The 21,509-nt window shown below is 35.8% G+C and overlaps 1 protein-coding gene and 1 long non-coding RNA gene across 5 annotated transcripts in view; both read right to left on the reverse strand.

The window, feature by feature from the left end:
- RHBDD1 (rhomboid domain containing 1) overlaps positions 1-21,509 on the reverse strand; it is a 45,926-nt gene that overhangs the window by 3,267 nt on the left and 21,150 nt on the right. For 3 of the 4 annotated variants that reach the window (XM_056358420.1, XM_056358421.1, XM_056358419.1), the window contains exons 4-6: positions 18,987-19,075; positions 17,282-17,332; positions 12,623-12,736 (exon numbers count right to left, since the gene is read on the reverse strand). In XM_056358420.1, coding sequence (XP_056214395.1) covers positions 12,623-12,736; positions 17,282-17,332; positions 18,987-19,075 — 254 coding nt within the window. Of the gene's footprint in view, positions 1-12,622; positions 12,737-15,917; positions 15,964-17,281; positions 17,333-18,986; positions 19,076-21,509 lie in introns of all 4 variants that reach the window. The other variant, XM_056358422.1, reaches the window with a different exon arrangement.
- LOC130158077 (uncharacterized) lies at positions 592-12,051 on the reverse strand. Its single transcript, XR_008825167.1, has 2 exons — positions 3,128-12,051; positions 592-2,714 (listed from the first exon to the last, which is right to left on the reverse strand). It is a non-coding gene; the product is annotated as an uncharacterized LOC130158077 (long non-coding RNA).

Raw genomic sequence — 21,509 nt, forward strand, 5'->3', positions numbered from 1 at the left:
AGTCCAACTTACAAAGAGGCTCTGTGAGTTGCCGATTCAATTACAAAAGCATTTCAGTTTGTAGAGTACTCAGCAATAAATGAAAACGTTAGAACATGTTCATAATTTTTCTTGTGTTTGCCAAGAAGTAAAACTCCTGGAAAACGCTTCCAGAGAAAACTACAGCTGCTCAAGCTCCAATAGGTAGCAATGGCAACATTCACGTTTGTAAGATGAGATGCACTGTTTAGAAGGATTTTTTCCAATTCATATTAAAATACAAGAAATTAATGTATATTCTAATATTTTATCTTCAGCTTGTCCCCACGTCTCAACTTGCCAGAAACAAATCCCATAAATATTTAAGCTGTCACTCTGTCTCTGAAAACACTATGTCATTGTTTGAAAAATATTGTTCAAAATATTATTGAAAGCTAAATGGTACTGGAAGTCACAGAGCCTGGCACAAGTCACATTAGCTGCAATGCTTCCCAATTTTATTTTATTTACCTTCATCTCCTTGTCTAAAAAAAAAAAAAATAGTTAATACAAGCTGCAGGCATGGGCAGAATGATTTTCCTTAACAACAAAAAAATTAAGCTGAACTAAATGTTCATTTGGCACATTTATTTTCCCTCATTTTACTTTCTTACACATGCAAGAAAGTTTGAAAAGGTAAAACCACCATATAGTAATTTTACTGTGTCCTATTGACCACGACCTGAGAAAAAGCACAAACTTACGGTATATTTTAACCCCATGAACATACATTTAGAAATTAAAAAAACCCAATAGTTTAAATTGGAAGACACAAAGCAAGGTAGAAGACAGACATCGGACCCTTTCATAGCAGGGCAGAAATACGTCTAGATAAAAAAGTTAAAGGGCCTGAGAAAGCTCAATAAAACTTTTGAAGTTGACATTTACAGATTATAGACACATACTGGAATACAAGTGAATGTATCTTATGTATTGATCTTGCTCATCATCTATCAGTAAAGAAACTGTTAAATAACATTAATCATAACATTCTCAGCAATGTCACGGTAAGAAAATGTATGAAAAAAATCATTGTGATTCTCTGATTTTTTAAATGGTACATAATACCTGGGGTGAGTAAATGGGAAAGAAAGTCAGCAAGTTAAGGGCTTCTGTCATTGTTATTTATATATTAATATGACACCAATTACAATGCCTAGTATTTTCTTTACATTGACTTTCAATGGATATAATTTAAATATAAATGTTTACAACAGCTGAAGGATACAATTTTTGATACACGAAGAGTAATATAGTAAAGATCTTGATCACTAACATGACTGCACCATACAGGGTCAAAACTGCATTGTAGTGCTGAGGTTTGATTGGTTTTTTTTAAATCTTCATAATTAAAAAAGTTTTTTGAACATGCAAACATTTTCTGTAGTGACATTGTCAATTAAATATCCAGGTTTCTCCATTTATTTTTACATAGCATTCTTGGTTGGCATCTGATTTCTTAACTAAAAACTATTTATACAATTAAGACAAGTATTTGCAGAGTTCCCATAAAATATGCTCAATACTTTGAATATAAAGGTGCTTTAATAATCACTAGGAATAGAATGAAATGTTATTTAAAAAAAAAAAAAAAAAGATTCAAAATACTCTATTTTGACCTAAAAATAAAAGGCTGACAATGCCTTTTGAAAAGCTTTATGTTCAAGAAAAGGTATTATATTACATCAAACAATATGGTGAGGAGTGAAGCTGTCTGAATGGGAAGGTTTAAATATGTGCATTTTTATATGTATGTATATATTTAAATTATACCCAAAATAGTTCCCCAACACCTTTATTTTTAATTACAATACAAATATTAATGAAATAACACCTTTATTTAATCAAAATCGTAAGCCGCAGTATTCAGAAATGGTAATTAGGCCACTGCTACTACTGAAACAACACCTGGACTTCTGTGCAAGAAACAATCGCAATCTTGTCAACACATCAGCAAAAATCTTCAGGAAAACACAGATTTTAAGACTGCAATAACTGCAATAACACTAGATGATAGACAAACCCGAAGGCTATCGTACAAAAAAGTTAGAACACCACACTAACCCTTACATAGCATATTTTTAAATTTGTATTATTGTGAACTAGAACCGCGTTCTGTGAATATGGAAGACTCCAACTTTCCATACCTTTCCCGTGACTCTGCATGGGGTTTTTTTCTGTTACTAAAGCTTACAACTACAGGATTTTGGACGAGAACAAGAAAAACACTGTAATTGCAACTGGTTTAACTAGACCTGTATCAGTGTAATACAAGATCAAGCTTTAATAACCTTAAACATTTTCATCCACAGGTTAAATAAATATGCTTATCATGCCTAAAATACTTACCGTAGTTAGGCATTAGAGAACATTACTCTGAACCTCCAGCCCCCCAAAGGTCTAACGTATAATGCGTTAAGCACTAGTTCACAGGTTACTCAGGATGTCACAATCGGACATTTGATGAAATCACAGACACGTAGTCTGAAATGAAGGTGACAACACGGATCGTTTCCCCTTTTAAACATTTTTTCCCCTCCCATTATGAACAGGCAAGCATCTCTCAGTTGTGAAAGCAGAGACTGTTTTGCACTCAGAAGAGCAGGGTCACGCACAACTCATCAGCTTGGCCTGCCGGGGCTGACACTGCGCGTGCTGGCCCACCCCTGCTCCCTGGTCTTCCTTCAGCACCTGACCTACATCAAGATTTACATGAGGAACTGCTTGTGTAGTAACCTCAACAACAATTTTGTAAAGACGACTGTAAAACTGTTCATGCTGACCCATGAGACCATTTTTACTAGCTAAGAAAAACCCACTCGGATTTGCAGATTGTTACTTAAATTTGCACAGTTTTTCTTGGATTTACACAATACAGAAAAATAGAAACTATTGAGCAGCAGTCTTCTCAAGTCAAAAAAACACCAGTACTAACCAGGGGAATACCTCAAGAAACTAGGGAGTTTGTCATACTCTCTTGGTTTCAGTCAAGTTTCATTTTTTTGAATCAAATGACTGGCATGTTCAACAGTCATTTAAAAAAATAAAACTGCCCAATCTGAGAATGCAGGAAGAAAAAGATATCTGTGTATGTGATTATTAGCCATACCTTATGGGATATTGGAGACTTCGCACTGAAAATTCGGCACCCAATACTGGTGGTTCTGGTTCTTAAGAAAATCTTCCAGTTTGTATCTTAGGTTTTATTACCTGTTTTAATTTTAAAATTCAAGATTGCAAACAAACAACTATATCAAATTCTGAAATTCTGATACAGCAGACACTCATTGCCTATAAAGATCTCACTGAATGATATTTCTGATTTAGAACAAAAGAATATATTCTAAATTCTACATCAACAGAGACTGTGCATAACAAAGTCAACCAACAATAAATGCAAGGAGCTCAGACCGTCTTACCGGGTTCAAGTCTTGCGAATGAAAGACTTCACTATACACGTCAGTTCTGCTTCATGTGATTCTGAGCACTGCTAATTCACAACAGGTGATAATGCCCCAAACGTACATTTCACAGAAGCACCAGAGCAAGATCTGGCTGCAGCACAGCCAGCCTTGCTCCACAGCAAAGCAAAACTTACTCAGCTGGCTGGCCAGGCACTTAGTCTTCACCTACATACCGCCCTCTAATCATCAAGATCAGATGTAAGGATGATTTGAAACATGCCATCCTGTCAGTATAACAATAATACCTGTAGAATGTGTGTGAAATGTAAGTTTTTTGCTCCTCTGCATGAAATTTGGCATCAGCAAAAAAAGCAGCCAGTCATCTTACAGGGTGAGCCAAGCAGACAAAACCTCCATGTGAGGTTTTAGTTCTGCTTGTGGAAGTGTTACATCAAACACACGCATTTGATTTTTTCCTCCTCTCTGGAGTAACGGACTTAGTTTTAGGTTAGAATAGGATTTGCAAGAGAGTTACTGTAAGCTTCAGGAATAATTTATCAAGCTATCAATCTGTGAAAGTCGGACTGGTAGAAACCTGCAGTTAGGTCCTTCGTAAATACTGATGCTGCCAGGTAAAAGGCAGCGAGTGCAGCAAGTAGCGATGGTATTACAAAGCAGCGTGTCTGTATTTCTGTTTCATGCTAGCTTTAGTTGTATTAAAGAAGAATCTAGAATATTGCAGTTGAATAGCTTACAATTTTCAGTATCACTATCTGCCCTGGCACTACTGAACATGGTACCCATACAAAAACCAAACTGTACAAACACATACCCATACAAAGAATAAACACTTCCCATTAAAAAAAAAAATAAATCTTACTTTTGTAGCTTTGTTTTAAAAGATAATCACAGACAAGTTACAATCTCTTTTCAACACAGTGAGCACCACGCAGCTAACCAAAATGCAGAGAGCCCTGATCTGGATGAAAAGCCTGGTCTGTGTCAAGAGGAAAGCCCTTAACAGGTGCCTCAGATACAATCGTTTCATGTCCACAAAGATAATCCTGGCTTTGATTTTCCTAGTCTTTGAAAGGTGTGAAAGACAAAGTCTACCCTTAGCAGAGACAAGGTTCAGGTACGTAGCTTGTAGCAAACTCACCGCAGGATTTCCTGCTCTTTTTCTTGAAGCAATGTTTTCTGCAGCCAACAAAATGCTCAAAGACCATTAGCTTGGGTCCTCACAAGTGCAGAGCTGTTAGGATCATCTCATGCAGACATCCCCATTTTATACAGCTTAATTGCTTCGCTGCATCTTCTGTATTCTATCATGTCATTGGATTACACAAAAGATTGCCAGCATCTGTACCTGCCACTGTCAAAGCAGTGACAGAAACGCTGTATTCACTGCCCTAAAAGCTCACAGATCTGGCAAGCTCTTCCAGTCCTTTTCCTAGGAACTGTTTTGAGTCTAAAGATAGCTTACGTAGTCACCAAAGCTAGGATGTTTGTTCAGTCTCTTCCAACCTTTCTTCTAGGAAATACAGACAATACAGAGTATCTGTCTTTCTACCCTTAGGTAACCTTTCTGTGGCTCCCAATCTCCTCCTCCTGAAAGGAAGAGAAGGAAATGCCAAAAAACGTGTGGGAAGATGGCCATGTATGGAACCGTCCAGTACAGGCCTCCTCAAGAGAAGTGCTGTTGTCCTTTGGGGGTCCCAGAACTACATCCTTCAAGAAACAGATCGAGATTGTTAAAACAGGGGCAAAAGATTTATGGTTTATTTTTCAATACTAGTAAGCAATAGTGGTTTGAAAATATTTGATCAAGTGTCATAACAACTTGGAACACTTGCTTGGCTTTCATTTATGCCAGTTTTATACAATGTATTTATTCCATAAATAGTACAGCTCTGCTATGTTATAATGCCAGGATTTAATTAGAATTCATAAAGTGCTCTTCGGCATGCTACTGATTATATACAATGTACTACGTTGATGTATCTGTGGTACAGACCTGACTCACCTTGCTTTTTAATACAAAATACCAATGTTTAAAGTGTTCTATTTAAGAAAATGGGAGTTCTCTCAAGTTCATAAACATTTAAACATACAATTTTTACGCATAATCAACCAGATGTTTTTAATGCATATGGAATTGGAAGCAGTAAACTGGAGACCAGGGACAAGCTAGAGTCAAATGCCCAGTGTTGCTATAGTTCTTTCCTATCTTCCAGCCAATAAGTAATCGAGTCAAAGTTAGTTTAACCAGCTACCTTCCGATTTATTGAGTTGTACAGAGAATCCTAAGGAAAGGCAGTGCATATGCAACACCATTTTTCCTCCTCTCATACTTTAGAAGGACAAGGAGGTTTCCAGAAAGAGCTGAGGCAAACAGAGCAGAGCAGTCTTGTCACTGTTTGACATTGCACTAGAAGCCAGACAGGAACTACAACTGAAAAAAAAACCCAAACCCAACCCTACAAAACAGCAAATCTGCTTTTATTCTCACATCTTCTTGCCTCTGCGAAATGCAGATATGCTATACAATCTGACAGATTTGGCTTTTAGCACTTATCTCTGCCCAATTTTTTTTCTACTCAGCTCCAAGGAGACCACATTTAATAGCCTGTGTTACCGTTTCTAGCTGCCCTTCAAGTTTCCATCAGTGTATGAAAGTGTTGTCATGCTACGAAGCAAACTATTCTTCCTGGTGCTGCTGCCAATATTCCTCATCTTACAGACTGAAACATACACTGGTGAACAGGAGAAACAAGGTTTAACTACTGTTTCTGTGCTGTGCATTGCAATGGCTGACAAATGAGAAATCAAATTAGCAGGAAATTAGTTGTGGCTAATGAAGTTAGAAGGGAAGTAATACACAATGAGTCCAGATACAACTGGATTATTAAAAGAGCAAGCGAGCTCAATCTTGAACACAGGGTGTCTCTCTCATTCATTTGTATAACCAATTTTTATATAAATGTACTCTGGATCAGAAAACGGTTTCTGTTAATGATACTTTAACAGAACACATCTCAGCTCTTCCAATATTCTCTTCTGTATGTAGAAGTGTTTCAAGAGGCTGGAGGAAAAGGCTGCACATAGAACTCCTGAATAATGAGCATAAATGGAAGTTTAAAAAAAAAAAAAAAGCAAAAATGCAAACTACTAAGGCAGTTTGAACATTTTCTAGTGTTGATTCATCCATCAAAAACATTCTTTTAGTGTATTTTCCTCCAGGCATCTAAGGAATGCTTTCCACACACTACTTCTCAAAGGAAACAATGCCTCTCCTAGAAGAATGCCAAGCTGTCTATATGGATTAATGTATAACAATAATAATGAAATCCTAAAGACAGGAGAAATGAGGAAAAATGTAGCACTGAGGACAAGCTAAAGAGACAGTGAAAACAAAGGTGAAACTAATTTCCCTGGTTATGCTAATTGTATGGAAGTCTTTCACAATTTAAAACCTTGAACACACTAGCAACACTGAACAAACCTGTATCAAGTACTCATGTGTCTTCCCGAACCAAGCACAATTGTTCATAAATTGTTTATTACCTGTGCTTTAGTATCTGAACCAAGTATAGCATTGCTTTTAAAAAAGAGAAAAACATAACCCCCCCCCCCCAAAATATTCACCAAAATACTCAAAAGGCATGAGTGCATTCTTTGTTTTTTTTTAAGCACAGGGAGTAAAGGAGACCAATCTAAACCCAGTATTTCAATGATACTTATGCGGTATTTAAAGATAGATAGCAGTATCTTGAAAGGTCAAGTGCATACAAAGCTTAAAACAACTATTACATGTACTGTAGCATTTCAGAAGGAATTTGCTAGACCACATTTTTGATTAAAGATTGCTAATCTAGACAAAAAAAAAAAAATACAGTTTGTTGACATACAAGTACAAGTCCTGGATTTGAAGGAGCTGCCAGTTCTACTCGTCCACCCCATCTGATCCCAACTGCACTGCTACTGCAGCACAAATAGTTGGACTATGAAGAACGATGCTTCTGAGCTCTCAGTGTTTGGTCCTATAATCTTCATCCACTCCAGTATTTTTAGGCAAAATTAAACAAACACCAATTTAGACAACAAAGGGCAGTAACTGCTTCAGCTGCCTGAAGCTAACCTGTTTGCCCATGTAAATGGGGGTTCTCCAACAGAATGATGTCACTGCTTTACAGATCTATTCTTTACACCAGGGTATTTCATAGGTGCTCATTAGTTGTGGTTCCGTTTTAAATTATAAGCCTGTGGTAAAAGGCTTAGTGGTGCTTTGTCTTACGTATCTGGTGAACTTTACTGCCATTATCAAGAGAATTAGGACGTTTTTGGTTTTAATCTTCAGTAACCCTCTTTTATCCTACATCAACCACAATTTTTACAGATATGGAGTTAATTGCTATACATTCATTAAATATTTCTAATAGAATTCTGGCTATGCTTCTCGTTGCAAGCAGTCTGCTACTTACACTGAGCATACAACAAAGCTTTCTGTGTGGAAATGATAAACATTTACTGATTTAATTTCCTGGAAATTTGCCTGAAGAAATTGCTAGTGATCAGGATCATAGAGTACAGTTGCAGTTTTAGAAAGATATTCAGAACAAAAGCTCTACTCAATGAGGAAAGTGGTTTTCCAAGAAAATGTGTGTTGTGTACCTAAGACCATATATACTCTGAATTAAAAAAAAAAAAGTTGGACTTTTAAGAATGAGGTGTAAATCCTAGCATATGACTTCATGAAATTATTTTAATCTGATATCATGCACTGCACATTTGAACATGTAATCTCTTTTAAGAGAATTCTATAGAAAACTATCATAGTCAAATACAACGACTGGCATTCCTACGATTGCAGAAGGGAAAGATAACACTGACTGGGAAAAAAATTAATTACGATTAGCCCATACCTGAGCATCTAAAAACTTCCGAGTGGATGGTGGGTTTTGTTTTTTTTTTTAATTTAAATTTTCTTTTAAATTAGAGCTAAAGAAATGCATATAGAGACAGTTTCATTATAAGAGAAATATCTATATACTTATCCTTATAGGTATTCTTCTTTATCATAAAGACTATCATCTACATGTTTAAAAAACTTAAGTCTTGAAAAAAAAGAAAATTCCTTTGTGCAGAGACACAAGCTTGCAAAAGATTCTTAACATTAATGAGATTGAAAGACAGACAGTTGGAAATTCAACTCAAAAAGTCCCAACACCCACACAAAAACCCACATCCGCAGCCCACACAAATCAAGATATTTCTTCTCAGCATAATAGCAAGTGAACAAGATAAGAAATATGATATACTGGGGTTACATTAAGGATGGCTAATATAGTATTAAACAAAAATGTAGCCATATATTTCAACTTCACAGTAAACTCACATAGTTTAAGTATCAAAAGCTGTGATTTTTTAAATCCAAACTTATTTTGCTGACTTAACTAAAGAAAGAGTTAGTGTAATTTGTAACCAATAAGAACTACGAGAATAAGAATGACAACTAGAAAAACACCAACAACCAACTTTGGAGAAAAAAAATTAACACTGTTTAAACTGATTCTTGTGAGACAACAACTATCTAAGCCTGGGAATGGAAATTATAAGTAACAGTTCCTTTTAGTAAATGGACCTAAATCATTATGATAATTTGACAGTCTTAAAAGTTATGCCTACATAAATCTCAAACAAGCTTAGAAGTTTGTGTTGCATGAGATACTAATTATCTTTATTTAAGAAATTAATTAAGAAGTTTTCAGAATATAGCATAACAACAGAATTGCAGTCCAGGAATGCCCGAATGTGGAATAAGCAGAAATGCAGTACCTTTATGGTGGGTTTGGATAACCCATGTATGGGATTATAGAAGAGCAACTACTGAAATTTGATGCACGTCTTAATACAAATTATTTTTCAGTTGTGGACAACAACTGACACCAGAAAATTCTGTACTATGCCACTGATACTTTTAATAGCTTAGCAGGATACTAACACAGTAATTTGTAAGAATGGATCAACATTCCAAATCTGTAATAATACATTTTGTGGCCTAAAAACCCTAATAAATTCACTTCTCTAACTAAGGGGAAAGAAAAAAAAAAAAAAAAAAATCAATCAAAATTACTGCAATAGTTTTTTGTCCAAGCTACAGAGCAAATGTGTTATTTTCAATGTCATTGTTGGGGGTGTGGGGTGGAGTTTAATAAGAAAAGAGCGCCCTAAATTTTTATTGTGGCATCTGTTTTTACATCCACTTACCCATCCACTTCAAATTATTTTATGTAATTTCTAGTCACATTAAGTACCTGTTTCATGATCCATGTAATTGCAAACAAGCATGAATGTCATGCTTTAGGGAAAAATTTATCACATTCAAAAGGACAGTGCTCAGTCAAGCAAATTATTTTTCAAACTGACAGGGAAGAATATCCTAATTCCTCATTAGCACAATAAATTTAACCTCATCCTTTGTGTCACTAAAACAGGTATGATCAATTACATGCTTTATATTACTGAATAAGGCATCTGCCTATAGGCAAGTTGAAACTTTCTGCAGCTTAAGGAAATATTTTAAGAGTTCAGCTCTAAAGCTGCGCTTGTCCAAACTAAAGTGCTCCAGCAGGCAGGAGAAAGAGGTTTCCCTCCCATGAAACCAATGAAAATATCTATATATATTCAACCACACCAAACTATACTGGAATCAATATACAATGCTCTATTTTTCTGCTTCACTTATCTGTAAGACTTAGAAACTGTAACGAGCACTGAAAACAGACACTACCATAGTGTTAAGATCGAAGTTTAAAATGTGACTTGGTTATACAGTTACCTATCAGTGAGAGGTTTTTAGAGATGCTATTTAAATTCTATTTCCTGTTTCATCAAAAGGCATTCTTGAAATAAGAATATATTCCCTTTTATAGCTGGAAATTTATCTTTGTCCAAAAACAACAAGCAGACAAAAAAATACTTACTTACATAGGTAATGTGATACATCGGTGATATAGATTATTCAAGGCTACAAATGAAAGCTGCAGGTGTTCCACAAAGCCTTTAAAGTGTATACTATCTTCATTATTTATATCATAATTTTGTCATTATTATTTGCATTGTTTCCCTCATCGTTTCAAAAAAACCTCACAAACATGGCAGATATTTCAAAACACACTATTAAAACTTCAAAGGATTTCTTTCTTAAACTCAGTATTCAAAACGTTGTAAAATGTCATGTAAAAGCAACAGTAAAACAAAAAATACCCCTTACAATAAAGCTCATTTTAGACCCATTCCTTCCCAAAGTTACCTAGGGCAACATACTGATATGACTTTGTTATTTTTTAAAAATTCCTAAGACGGCAGGAAGAGTAAGTAATTCACTATTTTTTCCTGAACAACCCAGATGGACTAAGTGGTATTGTATTGATCTATTTGAAAGCCAAGATTCTCACTATCTTCTAAGGTTTTCAGTACAGTTTGATTAAAATGGGACTGCTCAGATTGCAATAATTTCTAGAACAAATACACTACAGTAATTATCTTGCTGTAGAAAATATTTGGGGTTTTTGAAGTTTCCAGCTTCATAATGTTGAGGAACAGAAAGACATAACTACGCTTAGAGAACAAAGGTGAACACAAAAATGAAGATAACTGGGGGGGGTGGGGGTCACTTAAAAACCAATTTCCAAAAAAAAAATCTGCACTTCTGCCTCCAGATGACTCACAATAGATGCAAACTTTAAGCAAAAAGCTGTATTTACTGTAAAAAAGTATGTTAATGGATTCCTCAAACTGGAAAAGCCTTTTCCTATCACAGTCTTGCCTTATCTCCTGCCTTTTTAAAACCATCTTCCAGATATACAACGCGTTCTTTGTAATAAAAAAATAGGATCACAGATGGTGTGAAAGTAAAAGCGATGATGATTTGTCAAGATATTAATCTTCTTATTTTGCATGGTATTTTGCTGACAGCCATAACACAGAGATGTAAGTTAATTTTCTGAGTGGAGATTTATGAATGGTGCTCTGCGTTTTAAGGGTTGCAGCTACAAGCAGAGGCTTCTGTATCTTTTTCCTAATGAATGCTTCTTTGCACCCAGGAAGCTAGAACACCAAGATTAGGAAGAAGGAAAATCACATTGATGAGATAGTCAGGTTATGAATTTTCTTAAGATTGGTATTACAGCTCCACCAAACTTCAAAGAAATCTTTCACATTTCCTAAGTTAAGGAGTACTTAAAGCCTTTGTCTGAACTCCCCAAAGAATCCATACCAACATGCACCAGATTAAGGAGGAAGCAATGTTTGATATGAAAACTATCCCAATATCAGACCACATATACCATGTTCATTTCCGTCCTTTATCACTTCAACACAAAAGTTTTGTGTAATTGTGTGATGTAAGTTTTAAGTTTTACACATGATGCTCTAAAAATGTGCTGTCAGTCCTAATAAACTGATTTTCCTTCAAGTTTTCAGAAGCTGAGAAAGAGATTCTATAAAGCGTTCTTACCCTCTTGATTTCACCTGCATTATAAAAAGATTAAATACATCCTAATGAATGCATTTTATACCGACTAATGTATTTCAGTTAAAAACAAACACCATTTTTATGTCTATGTATTTCCAGTTGTTTGTTTTTTGGTTGGGTTTTTTTGGTGTTTTTTTTTTTTTTTTTTTTTTTTTTAGGCCTTTCAGCTAGCTGGAATATAACATTCCCTTAAGGTAGAAAAGGATAGTGTGAAGAGAAAGAAATCACTACATTGCTTATCAATTAAATCTGTGTAAAACCTCAAAATATACACACAGAGAAAGTTAAAAAACACTGGCAACATCAAGTCTATTATACCTCTTCATACGACTTTTTTAGAGCGTTGTAAAACTTTTTTGGCATGCCAGCTTAGTTTACTTAAGGATTTTTTTAGTTATAAAAGCATTTCTTTTACTATAGTGGTAGCAAGGTAATCAAACAGTACGCAATTATGAATAAATGCAATTATACTAAGGGAATGATACCACACCCTCACACTGCATTCTCTGAAAATTGTACCAGGAAACTTTCATCTTTTTCCAAAGACATGTCAAAAATACTGAAAACTAATAATAGAGTAATACATGTCCCCCCCCAATCCCCGCCCAACTCTCTTCTCAGTATGAATTATAACTTGAAATGTAAAATGCAATAAAATTCCTACCTCTTTCATTAAGGCTGTTTAGCACTGCCCTTTCAAGCTGTTCTTCTTCAGTAAGCCCACCTGTATAATAGCTCCTTGGCATTCGGTATTGATAACCTGGATAGCCGTAATACTCTGTAAGATGAATACAAAATAAAGAAAATAATTTGCTGCTACTAAGTAGAAGAGTGTGAAATCAGGTATTGTCTTTATGCTTTCTTCCACACATTATTTTAATCTGGGAAAGGAACATGTTATTAGGATTCAATTACTTATACAACATATGCCATCAATTTCTATTTACAAAGCCAGATTATGGTAACAGGAGAAAGAAAACCAAGAAAAAAAACCAGAACAAACATCTCAGGTTTTTATAATTGTTTTAAGTATCATAAAATTGCCATTACTAAGAAGTTTCACATAGAAATTGAAAGACACTTTTCATCAGATCCTTTTAACACTTAATTGTCACTATTTGGACACCTTATTAATGTCACTAGAACAACAATGACACTCAGGTCTGTTTCAGGCTTTTTCCCACCTGTCTGTCTCTCCCTCCTCCCCGTGATGACATGCCAACATCATCATAAACTCAAGTAATGTTTGGACCTATAAAACACATAGGAACAGATTCCTGCAAAATTTTGCAGTAATATATACAGCTAATATCATGCTATTGCACAGCTACAACTGCCCTGAAAAAAACACCACACCATAGGTCTCATCTAATGCCACAATCACTGGATGCTGCTTGCACTACTGACAACTACGAATTTCTGACCATTTGCAAATTTGTCAAAATCAAGCGCAAACCATCATCCACCCAAAGACATGGGATTTAAAAGAAAAAAAATATTACTTGGCTAGAGAATTCAGCAACAGCCCCTTCCCAACACAATCTGATGTTGCCTTAGTACAGAAAATCCTAACTGAGAAAAACTAAGGCGAAAAGTCCCATTTTTTTATTCCAATCTTACATCTTCAAAATACAAAGCTTTGGGTGATATTGTAATTGCTTTTCCAGACAGCTGGCCAGGCAGTTTTGAAAAACCAAAGGACAGAAGTGTTAGCAGTTTCAGCTTCTTCCAACTGATAGGAAAAGTACAGAAGTTTTTCCAAATCAAGTAATGAGAAATACTTTTGCATGAAACAAACACAGCATGTCATTCCCTTTATCTTCAGATTATTAGCATGATAGTCTTGTGTTATCTCATTAGTCATATGGATTCCACATGTAACCTTCTTGTGGGGTTTCTGCGATTAGTAACTAGCACAGACTATGAAGTGAGGACACATATATAATTTCTTTCAAAAAATGATTGGGTTAAAGAAGGAAATCCCAAGCCTTACAACCTTAAGACAAATAAAAATAGCAATACCCTATCTTAAAGTTATACAGAAAAAGCAGGAAAAAAATCAAACAGACTACACACTATTCTGTACAGGAGTATATATATTCCTCTGTGTGTATTATGCAAATATACCTACATGTATTCTATATACACATGTATGTGCACACAGATGTATGTATACATATACACATGTAGAGGAAAAAACCTAATTCCAACCATTTGCAGATTTTTCCTTTTTGGAACGTACAACTGACATCAGAAATACTTTCATACGCCTGCAGTGAACACTTTGCATTATCCTCTAGTAACCTAAAATTCTGCCATTTCTCAAATGATCACCAATTCCTCTGGTTAGAAAGGATTTTTTTTTGTTTGGTTTTTAATCTGTATGAATTACAGTCATATTTTTAACTAACTTTAAAAGCCTTTAAGTCATACTGGATACATTTAAAAGACATAATTCTGCAAAAAAAAACAACCTGACAGCACAATATCATTTAGCTGTTACATACACTTTGGATGCAATCTTCATGTATCCCCCTCATTCCCCTCTGCATTATGTTAATCTGAATTAACATTTTCTCAGCTACAAATTATTTTCTGGAAGCTTCAAAGCTTTAAGCATGAAGACTACAAAAATTCTGGTACTAAAAGCATGAAATGATCCGATGAAAGAAAAAGGATATCATATTTTAAGTTTGCACTATTACTGTAAATGTTTGTATGTTTGATGTTTACCACTGCCATCAAGTTGTAAGTGTTCACAGAGCCATCATCTTTTATTTTACAACAAGAAAAAGTTCGGTAGAATCCACATGTTCAAGGTGTTCCTATTAATCAAAATAAATGTCCTAAGACTTTATTAATGAACTGCATTTAGCAAAAATTCAGTTAATAAATACTAAATGCATGAAAATTACACTTTAAATATTTTTTTCTTCTAAAGCTGTTACCCTGTACTGTTTCATAAAATCTGTTCCGATCATAATTTCTTCTATTTTTCTATTTAAATTGGTATTTAAAGGCATATAGTAATAAATCAGCAATACAAGAAAATGAAAAGTTAATCAAGATATGCATCATTAGCCTATGGCATTGGAGAGAGTTTTCTTAATTCACAGATGGCCAAATTTATTACATATATCATACACCAAGCAAAAGGTTAAATCTTCCATAAAGACTTCTGCAAATAGGATGAAAGACAATTACAAAGAATATACACAGGGAATAAGCATAAGAAACACTTTTTTTAAATTGCATTTTTAAGTCATTTTAGAGAAATGAATTCACTAAAAAAAATAATTTAAAAAGTAGTTACATTTAAACCCGAGCTTGGGAGAGAGAATAATTCGTATTAACCCTCTCCTTTATCTCCCTTTTGTCCACAACAACTCAAAGCAACAGCATGGTTACTCTGGGGACTACCCAAGACCTGCAAAAAAACCCCAGACCTCCTTGCTACCACCCTGCTACAGTATCTTTTCCTCAGGTGCTATGTAGTCTCTCACCATGAAATATCTTCATTTTTCCCTGCTTAGGAAGAGCTGGAAAAAATAAAGGGCTATTCAGAATCTGCTCCTATTCCACAAGGGTGGTCTTTTACATCCACCCAAGCCCCAAGGAGCTGGTGTATGTACAGTGGCTGCAATAGATTACGGAGTTTAAATGTAAAGTACAAATTCTTATCTTTATTAGCCATTAAAGTACCTTTTCCAATATAATATGCGGAGTTTCCATCCACTCTGCTGTACTGGAATACTGAAGGAAGATTTAGTGTTTATGAACATGGAATACAGAGCAATGTAAGCAGCTCACCTGGGCCCTGCTAGACAGAGCAGTACTTACAGCTCAGTGAACACCTTTAACTGGGCTGAGACATGTGGGATTTATTTAATGTAATAATAAAATTGGAGGTAGATCATGGAGATCCACAATCCAACACGGACAATAAAAGCAGCACTAACCTTGGCTCACTGCGGCTCAGAGTAAGCACGTCTCCCTTATAAAAAGCTATAAAAAATAAAAAAACCCTGCATGACTAAACATCAGAGAACAGTGAGAATGATCAAACATATGAAGTAGTTTTCACATAAGCAACCATATTGACTACAGCTTTTCAACCAGATAGAAAAGATGACTATGGTGAGTATAGAATGGAAGTATATAAAACCATAAAGACTATTAAAGAAATACATAAAGAATGAAGATTTAGTTTCTCTTCCCAGAGAAGAATTAACGTGCACCAAATGAAATCAGCAACTAGTGGGTTCAAAACAAAAATGACAGATCCTACACCAGGAAGTAAACTCTGTAATTCTTCTTCTGTGATGTTGTAGGTGTGAAAAAGAGTTCCCATCAACTCAAACAGCTTTTGACAAATTCATGGAAGAAGATTCTACCACAGGCTATTAAAGACAAAATTTCGCCATAAAGCTTTCTGCCGAGAATGTCTTTAAGCCACAAGCCACTGCACACTGGTAGGTATTTGAGGGAGTTATGACTATAAATTTATCCCATTCTTACAGCAGATGCCTAGGAATGAGAATAAATCACTGCAGGAGAGAAGATACACCAGGCTATACATCCCTTAGCTTTGATCCAACACACAGCCCTTCTCACAGCTGGCTCCTCTTCTGTCCCTCCCAGACAAGGCCTCCACCTGTTATTTCTATACACTCCACATCTAATGATTCAGTGCTGCATTCAAAGTGTGCCAGTATTCCAACTATCCATCTATATACTGTGAAGATAGCCTGTATTTATTCTGGTGAGGAGTGGGCTTTTTGCATTTAAATTACTTGATTTATAAAAAGTGTTCGGAGGAAGAAGTTCCTTATCAGAGGGAGAAAAAACCCATCCCAGAATGGAAAAAAACCACCCTAGAATGGAACAGATATATTTGCCAGATCAGGGCAGATTTACCAAGGTCCACAGACCTGCTTTCAGTAGACACAATTTTTCCCCTGCTACAAGTTATGCAAAAGGGATGATATTTCCCCAGGGTAGCATTTTATAAAGTCACAACCTTAATTTGAGGTTGAAAGCCTCTTGCACAACATACATCCACACACTTCCCTTAAAAGGGGAGACATGCCCAGAGAAGTAGTGCCAGTTTAGCAAGCACGTATATGTGCAGAATGTTTTGATTATTATACATGTTTCCATTTAACTAGCTCCTCTATAGGTTTTCTATCATTAGCAAAAATAATTTTTAAAGTTTAATTGAGTAAAGTTTTTTTCTTCCTCAAGTGCCATGTATTCCCTCACCATGCCAGGTATTTTACATGAAATCTCTTCCTTTTTTAGGTAAGTGGGTGACAGTACTTACCTGAATAATAGTCCCTTGGCCTGGCAGGCTCAGTAAATGAAAAAATGCCACCTAAATATAAAAACACATGTGCTATTAGAATAAAATAATCACACTGTCTTTCTTTATAAAATACAAATATCAAAGTAATCTTTCTTTCAGAGCCTGTTTCACGATACAAATATAAACCACAGGTATCTATGAATTTTTTCGACATCAGTGAGACAATATAGTATTGGTAAGCTTGTAAACTGTTTCAGATTTTATACTATCATCCCATGTTGAAGCAACATATCCATGTAGACTAGAAAGATGCAAACCTACCTAACAAATGCTCTTCAGAACATAAAATGAATAATTTCTGCACTGAGACTATACAATTGCTAAAATAGGGTTAATGCACAGAAAATTCAGGACAGGAGTAACACTGCACTGTTTCTGCTCTTCTACACAGGAGAAAAAGATGGACCTGTGTGCTGGAACATTCTTTCCTCCAAGTCTTAGTCACACAGCAGCTGTCACAGCAGCAGAATCGCCATAGCACGTTTCACCAACAGTACCATGGGTTTTATCACAGAATCCTAAAATAATTCAGTTTGGAAGGGACCTCAGAAGGTCCCTAGCCCAACTCCCACTGAGCAGGGGTAGCTATGAGATCAGACAAGGGTACTCAGTCCGAGCTTTATCTTGTCAAGTCTTGAAAACATGGAAGGATGGAGACTTCTGAACCTCCCTAGGCAGTTTGATCCAATGCCTGCCTGTCCTAATACCCCATCAGATGGCTCCCCCATGCCACAGAAACATGCAATACTGACATTTAACTGATGTGATGCTTTATGTCTGGTCACTGCGGTGGGGTAGGAAATCTGACACTTCAGTCTCTATTTAGCCACTTAAAACCGCTAAACATACACGACTTACAGACTGTACCACTGAACTGCAATAAAACCTCCTGTGAAAAGCATACATATTTGAACAAGTAATTTCCCACTGTACAAATACCATATCCCTGGCCAACTTGATGGCACAGTCATGAATAAAGTACTCGATCTAGTAAGTCATCAGACAAAACCCAAATAATTCTGACAGCCAACCCCAGCACAGCTGTCGTGACAGGGCTTAAGACTTCCAATTAAAACGCTGAAATTTTTGGGAGAGTTCACATACAAGTTTGCAGGGCTGCATTTAAAACAACTGTTAGACTAAAGATACGATGTTTTTTAAAAGTAAGTATTACTACAGCTTTTCATATTGTAGTAAAACACAGTTGTAAGCTTGAGCATTCCAGTACCAACTTCTCAAACATCCTGCACTCTTTTTCAAACTGTTGGGACTTCCACTAGAATGGATGCAAGTAGTAGAAATCAACATGAAAGCATATTGTGCTCTGGCATATTTTCATGGCTTCCTCACACTTTAAATGAAGTGACATTATCACTGACATCTTATGTGAAATGTTTTACTCTACATAAACATTTCAAAAGCAGGGTAAAGTGTATTCCTTTAAGTAAAAATATCTGAAAGACACATTTACTGGTTCTTATCATTCATATATAAGAAAAAGAAGTTGACTTTTTTCCTTCTGCAATCACTTTAATAATTAACATATCTTTAATTGCCTAAAAACTTCCTGGAATGGCCTGCATTTCTATATGAAAGACTTACTGAATTTTAAGAACAAAAGTGTCTCTTCTGCAGATTTTATAAATTCAACAAAATTACATACCTGCACAGGCTTTCATGATCTTTTTCAGAGGTCCCATGGTGTACATCAATCCAACAAGAATCCCTGCAAGATGCCCAGCAAAAGAAGTCCTACGAAAAAGGAAAATCTTTTGATTGATGGGAAGAATTTTTTGTAGGGATGCAAAAGGGGAAGTGCAGAGTATGTTGTAAGCAACAAAGTCCCCAGGTGAGACCAGGCATAAAGAAATGACTTGCATAGAAAGGACATAGTGCCAAGTTTTCTTTCTTCCTAACTACCTTAAAATTAGTAGATATATATAGTTACAGAAAAATATCTAACATATCCTGAAGAAGCTAGAAACTAATTGGAGAGATCATTTTAATTCCTTTTTTAAAGGACAAAATTACTATTTTCCTAAAAGCGTTTAAAGACTTACTGAAGTAGGAAACTAGTTTTCATCTATAAAAAATGTAAATCCACAGAATTATACTACAGTGTCTAAGTGGGATCTACCAAAAACATTTACAGTTTCAAGTAAAAGCATAAATACAGCACTACTGCCCCATCAATACAATCCTACAAGTAGTCTAAGGATGAATGCAGATCCATTAAACTTTGTAACACAGTGCATTCAAAATTAAAAGAATGAGTGAAATACTGATATCCAAATTCTTTTCTATACGTAAAATTTCTATATGAAAATGGACAATGATATTTTTAAGGAACGAAAAACCTCTACAGCCTTTGAGAAATCAATATGGAAGCACATGTTTACAGTAAATAAGATTTGCTCCAAGTATTGCCATGACTGTGGGGTACTCTATAAACTCATAAATCAATATTCACATTCAAATTAAAAGTTAAAACTCTTTTCAGTTGAATAAGGTTTAATGACTATTAGTAAATCGTTCACTTCTATTATGAAGTTAGAAAAGCCAACACACTGAACATTAAGATTTCCTAGTATGTGCAGTTACAGATAACTCAGTTCACTGGATTTATACTGGCTGTCCAAAGACCCAAGTAATATGAGCTTTTTTTCCTTTATAAAGCATAAATGAAGCCTCTGTTTCATGTAAAAATAGATCTAAACATTATGCTTTTTACATTCTACTCAGAAATGCAAAAAAGTTATACAGATGACAGCATATGCACTCATCATAATACAGCTTCCAGGCATCACTAGTAAAACTGTACAAGAAATTGCATGTGTCACTAAGGGGGAGAAAGACCAAATCTAAATCCACTCTTTTGCCACCTACTTAACCACAAACATCTATTCTGCTATGCAGAGCTGTGGTTCTCTGCCTTAAGTAACCACAAATTTTTCCAAGAGTAACACATAAACAATGATGTGAAAATTTATAGGCAAGAGGTAGTTACCAAAATGAAGTACCTATAAGGAATTAATTTTCCAAACAGATTTTCCAAATTTGTGAAGAAAACACGCCTGACTTGGAGTATGTCTATACACAGAAAACATTAAATACTTCAAAATACCTTATTCTAGAAATCACCAACATGAAACTGATTTGCCTATATTCCTGGCAGTATTTTAAACATATTTTACACTCATCTTGATTTATCTGAGCACAACACTGCTCCATAAAACCCAAAGTCAAGGTCTTTGCTGGCAATACAGTGAAGTTGTATATTTACACAATATGAATGATCAAAACCCTTCAACTTTAAAAAGTCTTTGGAGGGATAATTTCCACTTTGTATCTATTCAGTAGGTTAGTGTACTAAATGTCTAAACAGTATTAATTGTTTAATTATAAATTATATTCAAGGAATAAAGTTCCAAGCTCAAAACCAGTGAGTCCCAAAAAAGAAGAAATTGGGCAAAAACACCAGGAGGCCTGCATGTGTGAAGAAGGAGCTCCTGGACAAACTCAAACACAAAAAAGAAGCCTACAGAGGGTGGAAGCCAGTACAGGTAGCCTGGGAGGAACACAGAGAAATTGTCTGAGCAGCCAGGCATCAGGTCAGGAAAGCTAAAGCCCTGAGAGATTAAATCTGGCCAGGGACACCAAGGGCAACAAGAAAAGCTTCTATAGCTATGACAGTGGTAAAAGGAAGACTGGGGAAAAGGTGGGCCCTCTCTGGAAGGCCACCTGGGACACATAAAAGGCTGAGGTACTCAATGACTTTTTTGCCTCAGTCTTCACCAGCAAGTGTTCCAGCCACACTGCCAAGAAGGTACAGGCAGGGACTGGGAGTGTGCTGTAGAAGACTGGGTTCAAGACCATCTAAGAAATCTGAAGATGCATAATAAGCCCACGGGACCTGGCGAGATGCACCCACAGGTCCTGAGGGAACTGGCAGATGGAGTGGCTAAGCCACTATCCAGCATATTTGAGAAGTGGTGGAAGTCCAGTGAAGTTCTCACTGACTAGAAAAGGGGAAATACAACCCTCATTTTAAAAAATGGAAGAAAGGAAGACCTGCTGAACTACAGGCCAGTCAGTCTTACCTCTGTGTCTGGGCAAGTTGACAGAGCAGATCCTCCTGGAAACTATTCTAAGGCACATGGAAAATAAGGAGGTGGCTGGTGACAGC

The sequence above is a fragment of the Falco biarmicus genome, chromosome 13, assembly GCF_023638135.1.
Source record: "Falco biarmicus isolate bFalBia1 chromosome 13, bFalBia1.pri, whole genome shotgun sequence".
In the NCBI taxonomy this organism is placed as follows: Eukaryota; Metazoa; Chordata; class Aves; order Falconiformes; family Falconidae; genus Falco; species Falco biarmicus.